This window comes from Pristis pectinata, chromosome 26 (genome assembly GCF_009764475.1).
Source record: "Pristis pectinata isolate sPriPec2 chromosome 26, sPriPec2.1.pri, whole genome shotgun sequence".
NCBI lineage: Eukaryota > Metazoa > Chordata > Chondrichthyes > Rhinopristiformes > Pristidae > Pristis > Pristis pectinata.
The window spans coordinates 8,433,749-8,458,771 of record NC_067430.1 but is presented as its reverse complement, the minus strand read 5'-3'; the positions used below and the strand labels follow the sequence as shown (position 1 = coordinate 8,458,771).

The following is a 25,023-nucleotide window of genomic DNA, read 5'->3' as shown; positions in this document are numbered from 1 at the left end:
TTTGAAGGCCTATGAATTGGTCCCTGAGGCTTATAGACAAAAATTCAGAGACTTGAGGAAATCTGCAGATCAGACTTATATGGAATTTGCCAATGGAAAGAGAATATGTTTTGAACGATGGTGCCTGGCTAAAAATGTAGATGGGGATTTTGATAAATTGACAGAATTGATACTGGTGGAAGACTTTAAAAGATGTGTTCCAGCTGAATTAACAACATATTTAAATGAAAAGGCAGTGGAAACTTTACAAGAAACTGCTAGGTTGGCAGATGATTATGCTTTAACCCATAAATCCAAATGGGGACAACCTAAAACCTTTCAAAGGAGTTACAAAGACAATCCAGGTAAACCAGAGATTAAATTGGGATGTAATCAAAAAGGAAAGGATGAAAAGAAGCCAGGGCTGGAGAAACCTATTGAGCGTACTTGTTATTACTGTAGGAAACCTGGCCACGTGATATCTAATTGTGCCCTTTTGAAGAAAAATAAGGAAGCTGGGCCCAATGCTTGCTTTCAGGCAATTAAAAATCAAAAAGGTTCAGGAGATGCTGTTAAAGATCAGTCCTTGCAAGAGGGAAAAGCGGAAAAGTTGGAGAAGGTGAGAAAAGAATTCCGTTCGTATGTATCAGAGGGTTTTGTTTCACTGAATGATGAGTCACCCCAGGTGCCAGTGAAAATTCTTAGAGATACTGGGGCTAGTCAATCTCTCTTGCTGGACAGTGTTTTAAATTTTGGTGAAGAAAGTGACACTGGTGAAGTAAATCTAGTGCGAGGCGTTACAGGTGAGACCATGTCTGTCCCTTTTCACAGGGTGATTTTAAAGTCAAAGTTCGTAGAAGGACCAGTCGAGATAGGGATAAGACCTAGTTTGCCAGTGGAAGGAGTTTCTTTGTTATTGGGAAATGACCTTGCAAATGGAGAAAGTGATCCTGTGGTACGGTTAACAACCAAACCAAGGATTGATGAGTCTGAGGATGATTCAGATGTTTACCCATCATGTGCAGTGACTCGAGCTAGAGCTAAAGAATTAGCCAAGACAGACAGTCTGGTGCAGTCTGATGTAGTTCCTTGTGACAGTCCTAAACAGGAAGAAAATTTTGATGCCTTATCTGAGACTTTTCTGTCTTCACTGGAGGATCAACATCCTTACAGTGAGCCTGAATTTAAAGATTTGTCTTTGTCGAGGAAGGATTTTATGGTGGAACAGACAAAGGACCCTGAATTGGCAGAATTGAAAGAAAAAGCTCTCTCATGTGAGGAGATTGAAAAGGTGCCAACTGGATACTATGTCAAAAATGGAGTGTTAATGAGGAAATGGAGACCTCCTCATGTTCCTGTTACTGAGGAATGGGAAGTTATTCATCAGGTTGTTGTTCCAAAAGTTTATAGGGATGAGATTTTAAACCTGGCCCACAGTATGCCTTTGGGTGGTCATTTTGGTGTGAATAAAACTGTAGGGAAGATCTTGAAACAATTCTATTGGCCTGGTTTGAGAAAAGATGTGGTGATGTTTTGTCGAACCTGCCACACATGTCAGATGGTAGGTAAACCAAATCAAAAACCCCCTGTGGCTCCTTTGAAGCCAATTCCTGCTTTTGGTGAACCCTTTTCGAAGGTGATTGTGGACTGTGTTGGCCCCTTACCAAAGTCTAAGACTGGAAATCAGTATTTGTTAAACATCATGTGTGCCACTTCTAGATTTCCAGAGGCAATACCCCTTAGAAATATTAAGGCCAAGACGGTGTCAAAGGCTCTTGTAAAATTTTTTACCTTGTTTGGTTTGCCAAAAGAAATACAATCTGATCAAGGTAGTAATTTTATGTCAAAAATTTTTCAACAAATAGTCTATGAGCTGGGAGCAAAGCAGATTGTATCATCTGCATATCACCCAGAATCTCAAGGAGCTCTGGAGAGATTTCATTCTACTCTCAAAAATATGCTGAAGACTTATTGCTTTGAAAACACCAAGGATTGGGACGAAGGTATCCATTTACTTTTGTTTGCCGTTAGAGAATCGATCCAGGAGTGAATCGGATTTAGTCCTTTTGAGCTTGTGTTTGGACATAGGGTGAGAGGACCTTTGGAGTTGTTAAGAGAGCAATGGATTAATGAGGAAGTTCACTTGAGTCTGTTGGACTATGTCCAAAAATTTAAAACTCGGTTGGAGAGAGTCTGCCAGCTAGCGAGAGAGAATCTGAAAACAAGCCAGATAAGAATGAAGACATATTTTGATAGACGTGCTCGGCCTAGGACATGCGCAGTGGGGCAAAAGGTGTTGGTATTTTTCCCTAGCCAAAATAATCCCTTGCAAGCTCGTTTTTCTGGACCCTATGTTATTGAATCTCGAGTGACTGATCTAACATATATAATCAAAACACCAGATAGACGCAAGAAAACACAACTCTGTCACGTAAACATGCTAAAACCTTATTATGAGAAGGATTCAGTTGTGGCCTTGGTGGATGGTGAAAAGGTTGTTTCTAGAATGCCTGATGTTGATGTTGAGGAAGGCCAATTTAGACCAAATATTGTTCCATCGAAACTAAAAAACCAAAATATCATGGAGAACCTTGAAACGAAGTTGGACCATTTACAAGTTTCACAAAAACACCAGATGAGAGAATTAATTTTAAAATTTAAAAATCTGTTCCCAGATGTTCCAAACAGAACATCGATAATTACCCATGATGTTGATGTTGGGGATGCAAAACCAATCAAACAACACCCATATCGAATGAATGTGGAAAAAAGTAAACTTGTTGATCAGGAAATAAAATACATGTTGGAAAATGATATTATTAGACGTTCTACTTCAAATTGGAGTTCGCCCTGTGTTATTGTACCTAAACCTGATGGAACTGTTAGATTTTGCACAGATTACAGGAAAGTGAATGCTGTAACAAAGTCAGATGCTTACCCTATTCCTAGGGTGGATGATTGCATAGACAGAGTGGGAAAGGCAAAATTTCTTACAAAGATTGACCTATTAAAAGGGTACTGGTGCGTTCCATTAACAGATAGAGGAAGGGAGATTTCAGCCTTTGTAACCCCTTCTGGATTGTATGAGTACAATGTTTTGCCATTTGGAATGAAAAATGCTCCAGCAACATTTCAAAGAATGATTAATTCAGTGATTCATGGGTTAAAACATACAGATGCCTACAATGACGACTTAGTGACTGGGAATGATACTTGGGAAGATCACATCTCTGCGTTAGAAAGGTTGTTTGAAAGACTTTCCAAGGCTAACCTTACAGTTAACTTGGCTAAAAGTGAATTTGGCCATGCCACTGTGACGTATCTTGGTTATGTTGTAGGTCAAGGCAAGCAAGCTCCTGTTCAGGCAAAAGTTCAAGCAATATCTGAGTTCCCTATTCCCACAGGTACGAGGACTGTTAGAAGATTTTTGGGAATGGTTGGATATTATCGAAAATTTTGTAAAAATTTTGCTGATATTGCTCTTCCCTAACTAATCTTCAGAAGAGGGAGTAAAGTTTGTTTGGACAGATTCTTGTCAAGAAGCATTTGAGAAGCTGAAAGCCATTTTATGCTACCATCCTGTGCTCAGAACACCTGACTTTGAAAAGCCATTTTCATTAGCAGTAGATGCCAGTGATGAAGCTGCAGGAGCTGTGTTGTTGCAGAAGGGTGACCTTGATGATATTGACCATCCTGTAGCTTACTTTTCAAAGAAATTTAATGAGCATCAAAAGAATTATTCCACCATAGAGAAAGAATTACTGTCGCTTGTTTTAGCCTTGCAACATTTCAGTGTATATGTTTGCACCGCTCAGAAACATTGACTGTGTATACAGATCATAACCCATTGGTGTTTCTGAGCCGAGACAAAAACAAGAACAGAAGGCTGTTAAACTGGAGTTTAATTTTGCAAGAGTTTGATCTCATGATAACTCACATTAAAGGCAAAGATAATGTGATTGCTGATTGTCTTTCCCGATGTTAAATGGGAAACATGTATCTGTACTAATCTGATAGTCTGTAGTTGTGTAGCATGATAATTATTAACATTACTAACTCTATGCGCGGTTAAAAATTTTCTTGGGAAAATTTTTTTTAGGTGGGAGGTGTTATGGACTCAGTGAAAGTCCCTTTAAGATAGAGAGTGTGTGTGTATGTGTGTGTGGGGCGTGCTTACGTCAATAGAAGATAAAGGACGTAATGACGTTATTGAAGAAGTAAGAAGAAGGAGGAGAGAGAGAGAAGGGAGAGAGACACCAGCCTGCTTGTTTTTCTCTATCGATGGATGAGAAACAATAACTGTGTTTACCACTGAAATCCATGTATGGAAAAGTTGGAAGTAATCCGGTGGAGTTCACTTTGTTGCTGACCTGTAGAAGGAAACAGGTATTTGTATGTGGACGACCACGGTTCGGATGCTTTTCGGGGTGAGGAAGTCACTACCGAGTAAACACTGAAGTGTCGTTTGGGTTCCATCGTGGAACATTTGGATTTCGTATGTACTCTCTCTATGTTTTTCTACATCTACATCTTATCTTCAGACAACGTCATTACGTCCTTTATCTTCTATTGACGTAAGCACGCCCCACACACACATACACACACACTCTCTATCTTAAAGGGACTTTCACTGAGTCCGTAACAACAGAGTGTTTTATCTTGGTAGGCCATCACATTTGCACCAAATCTTTTTCTAACCAGGCATTTCCACAAGTGGTAGAATGTAAGTAGCAGCACAAATTCCTGGGCAATTATTTTTTGTGTGTGTTTTAATTGACAACACACTTTTCTAGTTTCCTCTAATTTCAAAATTTGCATATAAAATGGTTATTGTTGAATGAGTTATGTCCGAATGTTGCTTTAAAGTATGTCTAACTTCCATTAGCCTAATATTCAAACAACATTGTATTTATGGAAAAAAAGGTTTTGCAACTTTCTCATATCCATTGGGAAGGAGCAGATTCATGGTGTTTTTTTTCCTCTGTGACATCTAATGGAAGTGATGGGTTGACGTGATTTTATATATACTAAAAAGAAGAGATTTGTCAGTTATAAAACACAGTATTCTGGAAATACTCAGCAAGGCCAACGGTGATGAGAATCGGTTTGCGTTTCAGGTCAGTGACCTTTTGTCAGAAAGATTTATCATTGTTTTTAGTTACAGTGCTCTTTACATTAGTGTCAAAACTCGTGGGAAGAATTCAATTTCCTGAAATTGCATGCTAAAATGATGCAACTTCTCATGTCGTGTTCTTCAGTACTTGAAGTGACTGTCACTTGATATGATGAACCAGTATCGATATAGTTACATAAGACTGACCTTTTGCTTTAATGTTAATGATTTAGTTTGACAAATAATTCACACACTTGTTTGTAAACCTTCCAGCTCTTCCTTGAGACTTGGAGATACAATAAAACTCTCTGATAATTTGCTGTCTGATTGTTTGGCATCTGGCTCACTGGATTCTGTTTCCTCTGCTCCCTCACTGGGCCCCTGTTTCTCCGGGCTCCTTCAAACCGCACCTGGTCCACTGGAAAAATAATTTGCTACTGTGTAACGTCTTTTTAAATAAAAGTGTGCTGGGGTATCAATTGGAGTCAAACCCAGTAGTCTGGAAAATCTGCCATTGCATCACCACCAAAGTCCTGAGGGTATCAGATTATCTAAGTTTTTCCTATAATAAGGCCACTGAAAGCAAACTGAATAATTAAGCTGCATTTAATCAGATCTTAAAGATCTTCAGTTAAGATTGCAATTTGATCTAACATTATTCACATCCTTGGGCCATTGAAAATGATCCTCAGCTAATTCATGCAGCAACCAATTTATGCATTTGTACACACCAAAGTTCTGTAAGCCAAATTTAAGTGAATGACTATTTAATCTGTTTTTTTTTGTCTTTGAAAGGTAAATGCTAGCTATAAGAGACACTGAAATAAGTGGTATAGTGGACAATGAAGAAGGCTGTCAAAAATTACAGGGGAATGTGGCGACTCACCGTCTCGTCGGGCGAACCGGCTCGGCAGTCGGGTCGCGCGGCGTCGGAGCGACGAGGCCCAAGATGGCGGCGGGCCTCGTCTTTCCGAGCGACGGGGAGAACCCGCGCGCGGGAAAGTCCTGATGACGTAGGACTTACGTCATTGCCGGTTGTTTTGGGCGGGAACATTCTCCCTTAAAGGGCCCGCGCAAGGCGGGAAAATAAACCAGTTCTGTTTGGCAATCCTCCGAGTAGAGTCTTGTTTTATTCCGCGGTAGCAACCGCTACAGGAATCTTGATCAGCTGAGTAAGTGGGCCAAGGAATGGCAAATGGAGTTTTATTCAGATAGGTGTGAGGTGTTGCATTTTGGAAAGCCAAATCTGGGTAGGACTTCCAGTGAATGGCAGGGCCCTGGGGAATGTTGCAGAACAGAGGGACCTTGGAGTACAAGTACATGGTTCCCTGAAAGTGGAGTCATAGTAGAGGGTCGTGAAGAAGGCTTTTGGCACTGTGACCTTTATCAGTCAAGGCATGAGTATAGAAGTTGGGAGGTCATGGTGTGGCTGTACAGGATGCTGGTGAGGTAGCACTTGGAGTATTGTGTTCACTTTTGGTCACCTTGCTGTGGGAAAGATGTTATTAAACTAGAAATAGTGCAAAAAAGATTTACAAGGATGTTGCCAGAACAGGACTGAGTTATAGGGAGAGGTTAGACAGGCTAGGACTTCATCCCTTGGAGCGTAGGAGGCTGAGAGGTGATCTTATAGAGGTGTATAAAATCATGAGGGGCATGAATAGGGTGAATGCACTCAGTCTTTTTCCCAGGGTTGGGGAGTCAAGGACGACAGGGCGTAGGTTTAAGGTGAGAGGCGAAATATTTAATAGGAACTTGAGAGGCAACTTTTTTTTTACACAGAGGATGGTATGTATGTGAAATGTGAAGTGGTTGAGGCAGGTACAATAACAACTTTTAAAAGACAGTTGGACAGGTACATGGATATGAAAGATTTAGAAGGTTATGGGCCAAACACTGGCAAATGGGACTAGCTTAGATGGGACACTTTGGTTGGCATGTAAGAGTTGGGCCGAAGGGCTTGTTTCCGTGCTATATGACTCTAAGAGCTCCTTATTTTACCTGGAATAATTCTCAGGACTTTGAGTGTACTTGAACAGTGTTTTTATACAGTGATTTCCTTCAGTATTGGTTTAAATTATGTGCTTGTAGCTTGAACACACGGTCATCTGATTCAGTGAAAAGTGCAATAACTGTGTCATGTTCATTCTTGGAACAGTGAGCTGTGTTTAATATGATACATTAATAGGGGAGTTAATTCATGTGCATATATGTTAGAAATCACTTTAAGAAAAGTTAACACACTTTTTTTTGTTGAGTTGCAAGTGGACCGGAATTCTGTGCTATCACGAGTAAGGATATGCACCTCTGTGATGAAAGGACATAATTGGTAAAACAACCGAATGTGGTTGTGCTTAAGGTAATGCTGCAGTCTCGGGGCTGAAGTGATTAACTTCTAAACTCTCACAACTACTTTCCTTTTGACTTGCACTCAAATGCTGCCTTGAATTCACTTTGGTTCTTCTGCCAATGTTTGGACCAGGGCTGGCCTGTCCTGGTGAGGCTCAACACTTGCATTCTTTCACAACCCGAGTCTGCGATTCTCTCCTTAAACTTCTTTTTCTTGAAGACTTTTAAGGCCCAGCTCTTTAGCTGCACTTTCAATTGCAGGTCCTAATAAGTCAATACGTACCTAATTGTCAAGTGTTATCTTGAAGTCTTCTACCTGTATTCAAAAACATGGCTAAAGGAATTCCAAAGACAAATTTTGCCTGCTCTGTGACTCTCCACTGCACTTGCTGTTTCTCTTTTCAAGACCATGACTGAAGGAATCACTGAACATTATTATTGTGCCCCTCCAGTTCAATTCTGTCTTCATGCCCTTCCAAAAAAAAAGCCCTTGATCCCTCTGTGCTTGAAAATGACCACCAGCAGTCCTGCAGTATATTTTCACTTCCAAAGCTCTGCCCACTTTTGGATACTTGAACCCTTACATTCAGGTTTGCAGACCTGCCACTCCACGGAAGCCACTCTTTTCAAAGTTTCAAATATCATTTAAAGTGACAATTTAAGATAATTATCATAATATTCATGTGGGAAATTAGTTTTGTTTTTACACTCAGTTTTTAGTCTGAAGGGATGGTAGCAGATTAAATAGTAACTTTAAAATGGAATGGAAAAGGAGAAATCTGTAGGATAGTGAGGGAAATCAAACTAATTAGTCTACCTAAGAGCTGGTACTGCAGTGTGCTCCCAAGTGCCTCCTGCATTCTGACCAAGGCTCCTTAACAAACAAACAGTAGCAGTGGCAACCTACTGTTATATTCATTCACAAAACACCTTAAGGTGATTTACCAAGGCCAAGGATAGCAAATTTGACAGTGAGCCAAGGTAAGTTAATTGGAGGTTGGTTAATGTTACTTGTTCCAACTAGAAGTTTAAAGGAAGCAAGGAAAGTAGGGTGCTACAGAACTTTTGGAAGACTCTGGAGGCTGAAGTACTACCACCAAGTTCCAACTCTTCTCTATTAACTGTGCATATCAGATCAAAGTTATTTTAGGAGCTCCATCTAGAAATACATTGTCCAGAGAAAATTGCATGCTGTCAGCATATTGCTCTTCAGACCAGAGCTTAGTTTCACAATTTAGCTATCTTAAATTGATCCTTGTACCAAAATTTGAAAATCTGCGCTGTTTATTTGAGGAAACTAATTTTTATTAGTGGAACAACTATTGCCTCTTTATTTTTGTAATACCTGCCTAGAAATTCAATTCCAACCTGTGGCACTGAAGGTGCTCAATATTCAATCAGTGCTTTGTTTAATGCCTCCAAATTCATTGTATTTGAAGTTAATGCAATGAATGTACTGATGCTGCTAAATAGCATGTTCACTGACGGGCTGAATTTCCAGGCAACTGAATCCTATTTGGATACCTTTTGACATTAAATTGGAATTACTTCATTTATTGGGTGCCTTTGCCTATGGCTGTGCCTTGCTCTAGTGTTCGTTGCATTTATTATAACAAATTGAGAAGAACATTCTATTTTCTGCTGCCTAAATTCATAAAAGACAGGTAGTGTATGCCCTTGATTTAATCACCAGCAGAACAGGATTCTATACCATTAAATCTATGACACTTCAATTTCAGTTGTGCTTAAAAATTGTACTTGTCCTCAGTCAGGATGAAAAGTTTGAAAGCAGTATAATCTAATATTACATGAAAAGAGGGTTTTAGTTTTAATGTGTAGGAGCAAACTGATCAGTAAGTATTTTACTGAGATCTTGAACTTTTGAGTTCCAATTTCTCCTGAAAGACAGCCTATCCATTTCAAGCATTGTTCATATGAAAAGTACAAAGTTAGGTGTAAGATTTTTAAAAAGGAGAAAAGCAGGATAGTTATTATAAAGGATATTGAAGCAACGTTAAAACAAATATTAGCATAAAAAATTGATTTGACAACCGAATGTTTGAAATAAGGCCTCTACAAAGACCTAGAGAATTTATACATTTCTGAAATTCTGGCAAACATTTTGGCCTGTGTACACCTGCTCCTAAAACATCCCAAGAAACTTATGTTTTTTTTATTTGCTTGTCCTCTGTTTCCTCTATCCTCTATGAAGTACCATGAGATGTTTCTCTACATCAAAGGCACTATATATATTGATATAATTTGAAGGTATATTTTGATACCTTAGTAGAGATTTTAAAGATGGATACCTTTCACTTTGTTCAGTCAGTACAAAGTTTTGTTAATAAGCATGGTAAGATTGGTGAAAACCATTTCACTCCACTAACTTTTTGGAGTGAAAAATGTCAAATTTTCACTTTGCAGGTATGAAAATCAGAACTAGGGAATAATAACTTACTGTTTAACGACAATGATCTTTGGAGTCTTACTGTTGGAACTTCATCAGAACCTTTTGTGTCCCTGAAATGTTAATTTTGTTTCTCTCTCCACTTGCCAGATTTGTTAAGTATTTCTACTATTTTTGTGTTTAATTGGGGTTTCCAGCAAATGTATATGTATTTTTTTTATCTATAGATATCACAACATAATCCATTTAAATGGCTAGGATTCAATATTTGCTTATTGTGGCAAAGTGGTATGTATCTTTCTCAGATGTATCACTTAGTAGTGATGGCGTGAAACAAGGGCTTCGATCAATGTAAGTATAGCTCACCTAAAGCAGTAGCTTTATGCAATCTCTGAAATACCCTGGAATGTGTTAAGTCCTGAGCAACTTTCCCTGAGAGGCCATAGGATTGCTGGTGCCAGAAATGGAGAAAGTTTAAGGAAGTTGAGCTTTCCTCTGGCGCTTTGATTTGTCTGACGGTTCTTCAGTTCTTAGCCAGGTGCTGACAATGAAAGTGCACGATTCTTCCTTGATAATGACAGCACCATTGCTCTTTCAAAAATGTTTCATTAAGAATGTGCATTGGTGAGTATCATTTCCCTATCACCAGTTCCTGCACTGCCCTCAGATCCCTTGGTTCTAAAAGTATTACAGCCCTCTAATACTTGGATAGCTATTTTGTATCAGATTCAAATGGACTGCTCTGTGGAAATTTTTATTCTGAGTAACGTTTGTCATCACAGCGCATTGCAAATAGTTTCTTAATTATGGCTTCTTGTGGTTATGCTTTATGGAAAAGATGGCAAAATATGAGCAGCTTTTTAGGTTATCCATCCACTTAACAAATTGAGGGGAAAAAAAAGTGAGACATTGACCTTATCCACCTAATCAAACTGGGGGTGATTATAATAACACAGATGGAAAACAGAGTATGAACAAAAGCGTCTTTCTCAGGTTGGCAGGCTATGCCTGATGAGCTACTGAAGATGTTGGTGTTTGGGCCCCAACTATTCACAATCTCTATTAATAATTTGGCTGATGGGACCAAATAAAACATTTCCAAATTTGCTGATGACAAAAAAAAGCGAGTGGGAATGTGAGTAATAATGGGGGGGTGAGGGGGGGGGGGAGCGGGGCGGTGGGTGGGGCGGATTTCAGCCAGGCTAAGTGAGTGGGCAACAACATGGCAGATTGAGTACAAAGTGGTAAAAATGTGAGGTTATCCTCTTTGGTAGGGCGAAAAAACAAATAGAGAGTACTTATTAAATGGTGAGAGATGAGAAAGTGTTGTATGGGTCTGGTTGTCTGTGCGCACAAGCCAATGAAGCCAACATGAAGGTGCAGCAGGCAGTTTGGAAGCCAAAGGATGATATGTTGACCTTTTTGAACAGAAGATTTAAGTACAAGTGTCAAGTTGTCTTACATTCATTTTAAGGCCTTGATGAGACCACACCTAGAGTATTGTGTACAATTCCAGGTGGTGGTGCCAGTCCATTCCTCAAGGATGTTCCATTAGAATTTTATGTTACTTGCAGCTGCCAATCTTTTACTATCAGGAATCTACAAGATTGGTAATGCTAATTAGTCATTGTTCTTTGTAAAATAAATCTGTAGCTGTTTTACTCAATAGTCTGTCCTGAATTTCCATTGAGCACAGATTTTTCATTTTACGGCACTTGGCAATATGAAACCTACCTGGAGGGTTTACCCAAAAAATAATATCTATAGGCTGTTGCTAAAATTTTGTTTTCCAAATCTTCTGCAAGCATGCCCCATCTATCCAAGTAATAATATCCAACGATTACCTTCGGGAACCAGAGAATTGGAGAAACAGCCTGCCGTTATCAGTTCATTCTGTATGCGGGCAGTCTGTCCACAGGACCCAGCAACAGAAACCACTACTAGTCTGGCCCAGTGGTTTACTGACTAAACCGATTGTACTGCTCTCCCACGGCTGTTAATAAAATGCATTGTGTTTTGTTATGCTTTTCTGAATATCAAGCACTTTCAAATAGTGATAACACAACGTGGCCAGGCAGTTAACCTTTATTGTGCATGAGGTAATGTTTTTTTTAACTATAGCAACACTGCAAATGAGCCATGAAGAAAATTTATTGGTTCCTTTAGATATTTGCCAAACTCTTGGAGGTTAATAGATTAAGTTGGCAAGAGGCTGTGTTTTCTCATAGACTTTCAGCCAGTTATTGTGTCTAGCACTCTGATATGGTCATTCCTTCTGGAGGAATGGACTACATTGCTAAGTTTCAACTTTGTTGAGATGTTGCGTTCTAGGAGATTGCACAGGTTTAAGTATCACTGGATGGAATGAAATGGAAGCAGTTGCTGGTTCTGCGCAGAATGAAAGGAGTTGTGATGACTTAAAAGCTTAACAGATCAATTCAACACAACTAGAAAAAGCATTAGTGCACCACAAGAACCCACAGATCATTATTTGAAGCTGAGCTCCTAACACTTCTACTATTTTTGATATTGGACTCCTTCTTTGACTCCTGCGTTCAAGATTTTTCCTTTGCTGTGTTCGAGGCTTCATGTAGGCATTATTTCCTTTTAATTATCGTTGTCATGTTAAACGAATACAACTGAAAGTCCTGTTCACTTTTCAGCAGTATAGATACTGCTTAAATCTGGGAAATAACAAACATACAAACAGATTGTTGCACGAACCTCACATTCTTAATGGATAGAGCTATTTTCTTCGCTTTGTCCACTTCAGCAAAGAACCGGTATGTTCCTCATTTAAGATTTGCAGAAGAAAGTTCTGACGAAGAATTGCTCCCAGAGGTGGAGCCTAATCAACTATGGATTGTTGACCAGTGCAGAAGACGGAAGCAATGGTTAAAGCAGTTTCACATGTTATTAGAAAAGCACCACATTACACCAGCTCTTTCCAAGTATGGAGCTCTGATACCTAACGAGTGGTCAGTCCCGTATTGCCTTTTATGCAACCAATTACTGGGCTTGTGGCATAACAGCAAATTCCAGGTATGTAGTTTTATCTGTGATAAGAAATCTGCATAATCAATTAAAGTATGTGACACTGCAAATCTGCTATTTGCTTTGTAGGTGAAGATTGAGGTTCCAGGACCCGAGCCTGAAACGAGCATTAAACCTTTTACATCGGCACTTTGGGGGATTGATATCTGTTTGAATCCATTTCTCAAAACAGCTGTGAAACAAGACCAATTGGCAGGATCCTGTGGGATCTAAATTGAACTGGAGGGTGTTACCGAAAAGATAACTTAAATGAATCACTTGCCTGAATATACTCCTGGCTTTGGATTATTCAAAGATCATTGCTGACCCTTTCCTGGGGCTCTCTAATGGCCATCAGGTTATGCCCATTTATTTCTAATTGTGTCTTAAATTCATCCACCTTTATGAATGCTGCTTTGTTGCAGTAAATTATTTCATCAGGTATCTAACACAAACTGATTTTATTGTATAAAATTGTTGCTATTTAAATAAGTTATGTGAGAAATAATATATATATAAGTCCACTTCGCCTTGGACAGGAAATACTGTCTTCAGATCAAAATCTATGGAAATTTTTGAACTGATTATTGGGGAGTAAATGCTCTGTACAGTCAGATAGTTGTACCCATTTGAAAGCCTCCCAATCTCGTCTGAGATGTGGATTAGATTATAAATTTGCTGCATTTTTAGGGGGCTGGGCCAGATTTTTACTCTTATAAGTGACCTGTGGTGCTGCTGAACAGAGCTCCAGCATTCACCTTTGAGGATTACAAATGAAGAATTGACTTGCAAGCTACTGGATAGTTGCTCTTAATTGTGGGACAATACAGTGTGGCTTCAGGTGACTGGGACGTATGAGGAGTCTTTAGCCCAATTTGCCTTCACATTATACAGTGCAATCAGTATGACAATAAAATTTGCAGAAGTATATGAGGAAAACTTGATAATTAGGTCTTCATACACCACCAATTATTCTGCCCACAATTAGCATGGATGGATATCTGTGCGTAGAATGGAAAGCAATTGTCATCATAGGTGTCAATTACTCAGGTGCTGCTTAATATGTTGATTGTCTTGAAATGTATCATCAAGCAGTTTTAATTGATTTGCACTTTGTTAAAAGTGCAGTAATGAGAGCTTGATTGTTACTGCTAACAATTGACATAGATAGTTGTTGAAAAGATTCTTCTCTTTTAAATATGTTGAACACTTTTCCAACTGTTCAATTTTGGATAATTTCAGTCAGCACCAACAAGGCCATTAAAAGTGGTGCTGACTGCATTCATTACATTCCTGTGTTTGACTGTCATCTCATTCAGTGGGTCTCCAACCTTACTTCAGGGAACGTTTTGTTTTCGTGAGCTCCTGCTCCCAATCTTCGGTCTAATTATAAATGTTAAATAAAACATAGGCATTTTTATTGTTGGGCCGCCAGTTTCTAAATTTGCCATGCTCCCTGGATTGACTCCTTACCCAGTTTAAAAATATTGAGTTTAGTTAGATTTTGGGCTATATAAAGGACATTCTTAAAAGTGAGAATTCTTATTCCAAACTTGAATATCTGAGACAAGACAATAATTAATAATTTATAAAAGTTGCGTTTAAAGTTTAAATTGAGCTAAGTTGTAAAACAAAATGCATTTTTATGATTTGTATTTCAGAAATAAAGAATTGTTAGCTTTTGCCATGGTGATTATATTTTGTTTTGGCCCTGGCATATTCTTTATTCAAATGTCTATAAGGAGAATGCAACATGATTTTTTTGTTGTGAATTTAAAAACAAATTGTATTTACCTGCATAATTTTAATCTTGTCATAATCTTCTTAATCAAGCTTGTTTTAGTTATTTTGAATTTGTAAATGTGTAAGCACAAGGTAATTTTATAATGTTTCTAATGTGATTTCTTGCAGTGTATGGGGAAACAACTCTCAATTGGCATAGAACATAGTTTCCAGATGAAAGTCATCTGTTTGGAATTTGTTCGTGATTTCCCGATGCGTTAGAATGAAATATTCATGCAGTGCTTTTTTGTACCAGCAGATGGTGCTGGAGCACTTTGCATACCATTTTAAAAGCACAGGAACCCCAGATTGACATTATTCTTGGTCATAAAGTCATAGAGAGTTACAGCACGGAAACAGGCCCTTTGGCCCACCAAGCCCGTGCTGACCATCAAGCACTCATTGACACTAATGACATTCCCATCAACTCCTTCTCTCCCCCATCCCATCCCATCCCATCCCATCCCAATTCTACCACTCAACTTTACTGACTAATTCACCTACCAACCCTGCACATCTTTTGTATTGTGGGAGGAAACCAGTAACTGAGAGGAAAACCACACAGTCACGGGGAGAATGTGCAAACTCCACACAGACAACATTGGAGATTAAGATTGAACCCTGGTCGCGGAGTTGGGAGGCAGCAGTTTACGAGCTGCACCATTGTGCTGTCCTTCTGAAGGCTGTTCTTAAAAAAAAATTCTAAGAGCTGAGAAGCTAACATAATATTTCCACACCAATAACTTTATGATTTTTGAGGCTTGATCAGAGGAGCCCTTGCACTGCATCCGTTCTTGGTAATAGTGGTTGAGAAATTATTCACACAATTCCTACAAAAAAAGTGTTTTGCAATTGAAAGTCAGCTTAATCTGGAGTAGACCAATTTTGTGCACACTTTTGAGTGTCTCAGGACTTGTCAAGTAACTCAGCTACTGACTTCTTGGCGGAATTTTTGTTTGTCTTTTGCCTGTTTCTGGCATAGAGCTGCCTCAAATAATGTCAGTGGGAATGCAACACCCATAATTTGTCTGAAGTTAGATTTTCAGCCTTGCTGGTCTGAAAGAAATTAGATTTTTGTTTCTCACAAAACAATAGCATTTTTTCCTGATCGTGCTATTAAAAGTCAACATCCAAAATTGCGTTCTTTGTCCTCAGTAAGGTCTGTGACTCCTTGTGACCTGAAATACATATCATGTGGGTCTTGACTGCTTTGCCCATGGATGTCAGCGTCAGTCTCAGCTTACAGGTCTCTCCAGATCTCCAGGCTTGTTACTTATTTTAAAGTGACCCAGTATGCTGTTATAATGCTGCTAAGAGGTGGTAGAGCAATTTCTAGCCCAGTGAATACAATACTGCAACTTAGGAACAGCAGGATGCACAGAAACCTCAGATGTATATATCATTTATATCTAAAATACACAAATTATTTTTGATCATCTCTAGTTCTGAACCAAAGTATATGTTGTATACCAAAATGCTGTTATAATTCCATTCTACATTTTCCCAATCAGTGTGTTTTAGTTTAAGGTTGAATCCAGGATGGGAAAATGACGAGTTCTTTTCCTGTATCAGCCAAGTGTGCTTGCTAGGGTGTTGACCTGCTACTTCTGGCAGGCAGCATGTATGTTGGACTGACTAGGCACGTTGCACAGATAGGCACAATTTGTACATTCATTGAGTTCATAGGTGGGCAGGGGAGAGATCGATACAGTATGTACTGAGCGGCTGTTTTCTCCCATTGGAGCCTATAACTTGGAGTTGTTGTCTCAAGGCAAGTGTTCAGACAGCTAGGGCTAAGATGAGAGATATTTTTGCAGAAGATTGTAAATCTTTGGCAGCTCCATGATCTAGCATGTCCAAATAGAGATGGACACCAAGGAAATCGAAGATATGGGAATAGGGCAGAAAATAGATGAGGCATAGAATTGGCCACAGTAGAATAGCTGATCCACTGTATTATAGAATGGAATGGCAAACCAGGGATGGGGGATGGGAGGTATGGCTGACCCTGCTTTTTATTTCCTATTTATATCCACAAAATATAGTGATGGAGAATATTTGTACATCCAAATGGCAATTGGTCATGCAGATACTTCCAAATGGTGCACTGAGGGCCAATGTGTGAGGAACCAAGTGGTGCACTGATTTGTATTATCTACATCATGTACAGGTGTGTGTGTGTGTACAAATTGCTTCCTGGAACACCATGTGTGTATATCAATGTACTGAACCATTTGACTTCGAAGGACTACCTGACGGGCAGTGTTTGTACATCCGAATAGTGCGCCAATGAGCAATATGTGTTTATACATTTGTTTTCCAAATCAAAAAAAATCATTTGTCAAGTCTGAAGTGAATATTGGGGAAAATTAGCCAATGAAACAGCAGAGGTACAGAGAATACTGCCTGCTACAGTTTATGGAACTTATGCATGGCAGTCACCACTTGTATTTTGATCTTTCTGCCCCTTTGTTGGATACCTTGCATAAATGTTTTCAAAGAAAATTGATTTAAAAAAAAATGAAGAGAAAATGGAACATGATCTTGCATGGTAGATGTTTGGTGTGTCCTGTGTTGCTTCAGTAGCCATTGTCAACTAGTCTTAATGTACAGTTTAAAAGGTGCTTTAGGAAAAATATTGATAGAGGATTTATAGTCTCAAGAATTTTTCCTTGCATATTTCCATTGAAGAATTGGTGTTTTCAGATCCAGTGCTATCTAATGACCAATCCTGCAACTCAGTTGGAGTTAAACTATTCTGCCTCCACACAGCAGTGTAGGAGTAATTATTTAAAAAAAACACAATGGAAGGTTTTGTTGCTGCACTTGGTTGCTGTGGTTCAAACAACAGTCTTCAGCTGCGCTTCCACACGCCATAATGTTTGATCAGAATGAATAATTTGTTATGCATACTCAAGGTCAGTGCAAATCTACCAAGCCTTTTTGGTAACTGCTATTATAATAGATGAAAAATATAGGAATTTTCTCCTGTCTGCTGGTCACATCCAGGTGAACATCCTCATCCATAAACTGGTTACCAATATTACATGAAAGCATGGAGTAGTTGGCTGAAAGGAATCAGAATTTCCTGTACCACATGTAACTCAGATTTTCATTCAGCATGTTTAAATAAATACATCAATCTAATGTCATAATTATCATGAATATGCCAATATTTTGCAGATTGGGGTACTAACTTCATTTTCCTTGCTTAAAGATTAACAGACTTTTGCTGCTTTCAGTTCATTTTAAACTGCCCACTGGTGAAAGACCTGCCCCAGAATTATTTATTCTTCAGCCAGTTGCTTGCTGCTTTCATTTTTCCCTTTCAGTGGAGGAGTACCTTTCCTTTGTTCTTCTGACCCCTATGTGAAGGAATGCAACCAAAGGCAGTGACATTCTGTTGACGGAAAATTTAAGGTGGATATTTGTTTACTACAATACATTGAACTAAATGAAACAGAAACACTTGCTTTGCAAATTTCTAATCTGTTTATCAAACAAGTGGAGTGGTTTAATTCTTTCATGTGAAGTGAATTATTGATTATCAGTTTGCAGGTAGGAGTTCCCAATAGGCTGAAGCAAATACCACTCGGCTGAATTTGTCAGAATTTCTGCAGATCTCTACTGACCTTGTTCGAAACATTTCTGTATAATCTTGCTGCCTAAACCCTACTAATTATTGCACATTTATTTTAAGAGAAACATTTATCAAGGTTTGCATGCTATAGAATTTTCAAGCAGTGAAGTTGAAATACATCTCCTGTAATATTGGAGGGATGCGGTTCTGGGTGAGCTCCACAATGGCCTTGACCCTTGTACTCTGTAGAATTTTGTATCTGAAAAACATTAATTGATCTGTCCTGAGTTTCCTCTTACTTGCCACTTCAATTCTCCATCTCACTCCTACACTGACCTGTCTGGCTGTGGCCTGCTCTATTGTTATAACGAGGCCCAATGTAAATGTGAGGAACAGCACCTCATCTGTCTTCTGGTACATTGCAGCCTTCCAGAATCAATATTGAATTCTACAACGTTGGGTAATTCGATTTCTTGTTCAGTATCAGAACTAGCCATTTTGTTGTAAGTCATTAAATCTGTGATTAATGGCTTAGTTTTTCTCTCTCCAATGGTATACCCTGACCTGTTGGGCATGTCCTACATTCCTGTATTTTGCAACTTTTTATGCTCCTTTGTTTATATTCTCACTCTCTGCTGCTGTTAACTCATTGACCAGATGGCTTCTACAACTTGTCCCGACAGCAACCCTGTCCTCGCCTTATCAGAAATATTTCCTCCCACTCCCCACCTTCTCTGCAACTCAAAGCTAATTTGCTTTATTCCCCTTTCTTCATTCTGATGAAGGGTTTTTGACCTGAAATGTTAACTATGTTTCTTTTTCAAAAATGCTGTCTCACCAGCTGAATATCTCAAACATTTTCAGTTTTTATTTCAGATTTCTAGCATTTTAATTTTTTTTTTGATTTTCATTGGTCTGCTGCTTGTTACCAACTTATTGCAACTTAGCAGGTGCCAAAGAATTTCTAATCCAAGAAGATTTTCTCTGCTGGCTTAGTGAAATTAAGGAGACATCATACAATTGTCAGCAAGTTAGCAACAAGGGACTTAGGCTGGTTATTTCTGAAAGGGAGGTTAGACCATTTATACACATTGGAATATCATTCCAATATTGAACTCCTCAAGTGGTTGTTGAGGCAGAAACTACAATATTATTTAAAAAGGAGCTTGATAAGTATTTGAACATGAAGAAATGGGATTAGAGTTAGAAGTTCTTGTTTCACTGACCTGATGTGTCAGGTTATCTTTTCTATGTAATGAAGTAAGTTAAATAAGGAACTAAATGCTCTGGAAAATTATGTCTAGTCTTTAACATATAGAAATGTTTTTATATTAATTTAAACTTGGTGTGCTGAGATTTATTCTGATCCTAATTGTCTTTATTCTTCACATGCAGAGTTTATTGGAGGGAGTGGCAGATGTCCAGTGTCAGCTACGATTGAGCCTCTTTGATATAACGTACTCCCATTTCTTTGGCAGAACTTGGAAGAGTTCTCCACATCCCATAAAGCATACCCACGGTCAGCTAACCAAAGTGTCATTCAATCAGGTAAGAAAACCTTCAATGAATATGACTTGCAGGGCTTTATTCTCCTTGTATGGTATGTCACTGCTCTGAATTACTGAAATAGCAAATGTGCTGAAGGTGGATCTCTGTCAACTCAACGGGTGAACTCAGCCTACCTGAATCACATGTTGGACGTTATTTCCAAAAGAAATGATTTTTTTTTGTGCATCAAGGTAAGGAAATTGGTGTGACATAAAGCTCCACTGTTTTGGCCCACCAATCTAGTTTAACTTTCAGTCTTGGGATATGTCTAATTTTTCCCTCCCTGAAGTTGACATTGGTGAAGTGTTGACCTGACCTAACCTGCTTTTGTGGCAAATGCTCAAAGAGCAATGAACAGACTTTATTACGGAATAGACATATATTTGGGCGAGTTCTGCTTGTGTATTATTTTCATTTTGTGCACTGAAGTAGAGCACACCACAAAACTGTTGGGACTCCCAAGAGGTCTTGTTGAATGCAAGAATTGCTTTGAGTTAACAGAGCTTAGGTCATTGTATGTCACTGCAAAGATACCTGTCTCTTGAAGACTATAGGGATTTGTATTTATCTTGGTAAATTAATATTGTAGCTCAGAGCATCTCTTGTCTGCTGGCCTCATGTGTTTGCTATTTGAAGTGTGCCCAATATCATTCTCCTCTTTGTGCTGAGCTGAGGTCTTTGGTATACCACTCAATTTTTATGTTGCACATTGGAGATTTCTAACTGGTGTAATTTGATTTTATGTAAGATTAAGGTACTGCTCAGTTGTCCTTGATTCCGTCTGTTAATATCTTACAATTCCCCTCCAGTAAATCCAGCATTAAGTACACCTGAATGACGCAAGATTACTTGTACCCCAGGACCTCATTCTTGAGTATGTGGAAGTCGCAAGTGGAATCAATCATGGAATGATTGTCTTTGGGGAGGTTGCAGTTAATTTATAATTTTGACAGTTCTTTTGCCAGATTGGCTGGCCCCGAGACATAGTGGCAAAGGTACAATTGTCAAATTCCTCATTTCTACCTGGGCACATTCTTTATTAACATTGAAAGCGCCAACCTCACTTTCAATGACTTTATCCTTGATATACGATATGTGTTCACTTACCTTGTATTCTGACTTTATAAAGAAAATATTCTAGTGTTCTCCCTTTCAAAGATAGGAGAGTTGGATACTCCAGTGTCTACTGGCATACATACAGTCATGGTCAGGTGGGTTTGGGGCAAATCACATCTCCTCTGTCCAGCAGTTGTCAAAGGGTGGGGGTTATTTCTCGACAATTTTTGACATCCTGTTAGTTTGAACAGAGTTGGAAACACAGTCGCAGAATTGTAAAGTTTATCACGTGGTCTGATTGCTCTGTTTTTTTTCCACCCAATATCACTTCAGTGAGGTGCCTTGGGACATTTGAGTTCATACTGCTATAATTGTTTTTGTTGGTTGTGGATGGCCAAAAATGGTAAGTTCTCTAAGCTTTGTCATTTGTCACCATAATAAGCACAGTACAGCCAGATTTTGCATTCAGCCTCCTAAAGAATAATTCTGAAACTTCATTAGCATGTCAACACGATGAGTCATTTTACCACAGTAAGAGGTCAACCTTAAGCTTGATAAACGGTAAGAATGCTTTTGATTATTTCTGAAGATGGTCAGGATATTTTGTTATAAAATTGCACTCTGTGAGTGGGGATCTATGATGCATAATCTGTACTTTTACCTATTCTTTGGTTATTAACAACTAATTATATGACCTTTAACTAAGCATCAAGAATGAAATATAAGAATTCGTTTGGCATTCCAAAAGGTTATTCAATGCATTAATTAAATACACAGAAAATTTTATTTTTTTATTTCATTTATACCTTGCAATTCCCTTATCTTCTGTACCATTACATAATTGCCTCTCTGAGGTGTCCTCCCCAGGCAGAAAACCTCATGTTTCTAAGTGTTCTCCAAAAAAAAAATGAGACCTTTGACATTAGGGATGAACCACATGACGGCTTTCTCCTCTGGCTTGTGTTTCACTGACATGAACTCTCTGCAGTTTTACAAAATGTGCTCCGGCCAGAATCCTGTACAGTCTGATCTTCACCTTATTTATTTTTACTGATTATGCAGTTGAATGCATTTTGGGTTTATTAGTTGCAGTTCTGAATAAATTGAATATATTGAGTAACAAATTTATGATGATTCCTTGTTATTTATAAGTTATGTCTGCGTCTTTTTGCAGCACTTCTCACTTGTTTGTACTAATTTTATGCGCATCTAGTCAAACCAGTTTTCATCAGTTACCTTGAATTTCTGATGTGATCCTGTAATTCAAATGCATCTTCATGTTGGATATTATCTGCCTGTTAGAAGTTCTGAATCAAAACCACTTGCCATTCCTAAAACCTTAACTCTGTTTCTCCCTCTGTAGATGTTTCTGAGAATTTCTATTTTCCATCATTTTAAAAAATTTTAGTTAGAATATACATGAAAAATGTTGTATGTTATGTATCATGCAGACCCTGAACATGTTCCTTTTGATAAATTGGTACATTGGTCCTGGTAGTTCACTGTGTGGACACTTGCCATTTTGTTGCTAATTAATGGCCACAATAATGTATATAGAAAACAAAACCTTATCTGTTGTTGTAGGACAACACTTCAAAGCAAATTTCTATGTTAAAATTAAAAGTAATTTAAAAAATTTGTTACTCTCTTTATCTACAGTGTGTAATACAATGCAATACAATGAAAAGGTGGAAAAGAGCTCTAAGGCTAAAGAGCAATAAAGGTTCAGTGATATCATGAAAGCTGAGGGCAGTTCACAGGAATTGGAAGGAATATATGATTGAATATCTCTCTTTTGGCATACAGTTTAGAGGAAGCTCATCCCATTGGTTTGGGTGGTTACATCAATGTTGCAGTATTACGCTTCATTTTAAAAAGAACAGTTGATGTAGGAACAACAGCCTATAACAGATTTACCATTGGAATCGATTAGTATCCTTAGAAGAATGATTTCTTGATTAGTACTAAGCTTGCCTCAAGGAAATCTTAGTTCCAGATGGAAATTACTCAACTGGGATACTGAGGTAAGTGACTGCTACATGCAATTTATGACCATTGTTGGGATAGTGCTCAAAATCATTTAGATCAGACATTGTTGTAATCCTTCTTTTGGAGTGCTGTAGATCAGTGTTATTTACTTAGACTTGATGCATTTGTAAAGCAATAAAATATTTGAATCTTCGTTTTATTTGAAATAAAAGATGTGTACTTATATCTGAGCTTTTGTGATTTTTATGTGTATCCAACAATTGTTGATACTGTTGTGACAGTATATCGTAAAGGAAAGTGAAAGTTCATCTTAATTTGTGTTCTTCTTGCACCAGATAAGAAGAACCCATGTTCAGGATGCAATGAAACTTGGAATTTAAGATGGACCCACTACGTTATTCTAAGGAATTGCTGTCACTAAGAAGTAGCATGTTTATCACTATTAGACCAAACGGCCACTTATTAGTTAAATTAGTCTAATTGAAGGACATATGAATTTAAACATCTATTATATCATGTATAGTGAGAATTTAAATGTAGGAAGTGAGCTTAGGAGCCTGCAGTTCAGGTTCTAATTTTGGGCTGCTCTATGCAGCAAATTGGTCACTTTTCCATTTTAATTTTGCTTTGGTTTTTGGATCTGAAATGCATTCCTTGAAGTCATTGATGTCTTTGGCTGATGCACATTGGAAGTAATAGAAAACTGTCAATAGCTCAGCTATACGCAATAAGTGCTGGAGGAACTCAGCAGGTCAGGCAGCATCTATGGAGGGAAATAACAGTTGAAGTTTTGGGCCAAGACCCTTCATCAGGTCTGGAAAGGAAGAGGGCAGAAGCCAGAATAAGAAGGTGGGGGGAGGGGGAGGAGCACACGCAGGCAGGTGATAGGCGAGTCCAGGTGAGAGGGGGAAGGTAGGTGGGTTAGGGAGGGGGGAAGATGTAATAAGCTGAGAGGTGATAGGCAGAAGAGGCAAAGGGCTGAAGAAGGAATCCGATAGGAGAGGACAATGGACCATGGAATTAAGGATGGAGGAGGGAGGGAGAGGAGATGGGCAGTCATCAAGGTGGGGGGAGGGAGGGAGCTGCAGGAATAAGGGAAGACAAAGGAGTTGGGTGGAGGGGGGAGGAAGGGGAGGGGTTACCGGAAGTTAGAGAAATCGATGTTGAGGCCATCAGGTTGGAGACTCCCAAGGTGGAATATGAGCTGTTGTTCCTCCAATCTGCGTTTGGCCTCAACGTGGCAGTAGAGGAGGCCACGGATAGACACGTCAGTATGGGAGTGGCATGTGGAATTGTAGCACTTTGTGCGGTTGCAGGCATAAGTGCCGGGGGGTGATCAGTGGGGAGGGACGAGTGGACAAGAGAGTCCTGGAGAGACCAGTCACTGCGGAAGGCAGAGAGGGGGGGTGAGGGGAAGATCTGCTTTCTGCAGGGACTCCTCTCTCCACGACTCCCTTGTCCACTCGTCCCTCCCCACTGATCACCCCCAGCATTATGCCTGCAACCGCACCAAGTGCTACACCTGTCCCTACACCTCCTCCCTCGCCACCATTCAGGGTCCCAGACAATCCTTCCAGGTGAGGCCAAGGGTGTCATTTATTGCATTCAGTTCTTCTCCTCTCTTCCATAGTTTATTCCATGGTAACACCTGAACTCACCTATCCCCTGCCTGCGTGTGCCCCTCCCCCTCCCCCACCTTCTTATTCTGGCTTCTACCCTCTTCCTTTCCAGTCCTGATGAAGGGTCTCTGTCCGAAGCGTCAACTGTTTATCTCCCTCCATAGATGCTGCCTGACCTGCTGAGTTCCTCCAGCACTTATTGTGTATTGCTCCACATTCCAGCATCTGCAGAATTTCTTGTATCTCCAATAGCTCAGCTTTTCTCTTTCATATTTGACACTGTCAGGAAACTAGTTTGTATTTTTAAATTTTTCTCATGGTATTTGGATGATATGTGGATTGAAAGATTATACATATTGATCAATGCTGTTTTGTACTGAGAAAGTCGTGGTGGACCTTTCTGGCTAACTTAAGTTGTTGTGTGCTCCATAACAAGAGACATTTATGACAATGAAGGAACAGCTATGTTAAGATGATGTTACTTCAAGTTGGTCACTTTTTATATTTTTTCCATATTTTTCTTACAGTGTATTAGGTCTTTAGGCCTATTGAGTATGCTGGCTCTCGG

General features: G+C 39.1%; 1 protein-coding gene across 1 annotated transcript in view; it reads left to right on the top strand.

The window, feature by feature from the left end:
• nphp4 (nephronophthisis 4) overlaps positions 1-25,023 on the top strand; it is a 285,812-nt gene that overhangs the window by 10,938 nt on the left and 249,851 nt on the right. The window contains exon 2 of the mRNA XM_052039598.1: positions 19,639-19,791. Within this exon, the coding sequence (XP_051895558.1) occupies positions 19,639-19,791 (153 nt within the window). The remainder of the gene's footprint in view (positions 1-19,638; positions 19,792-25,023) is intronic.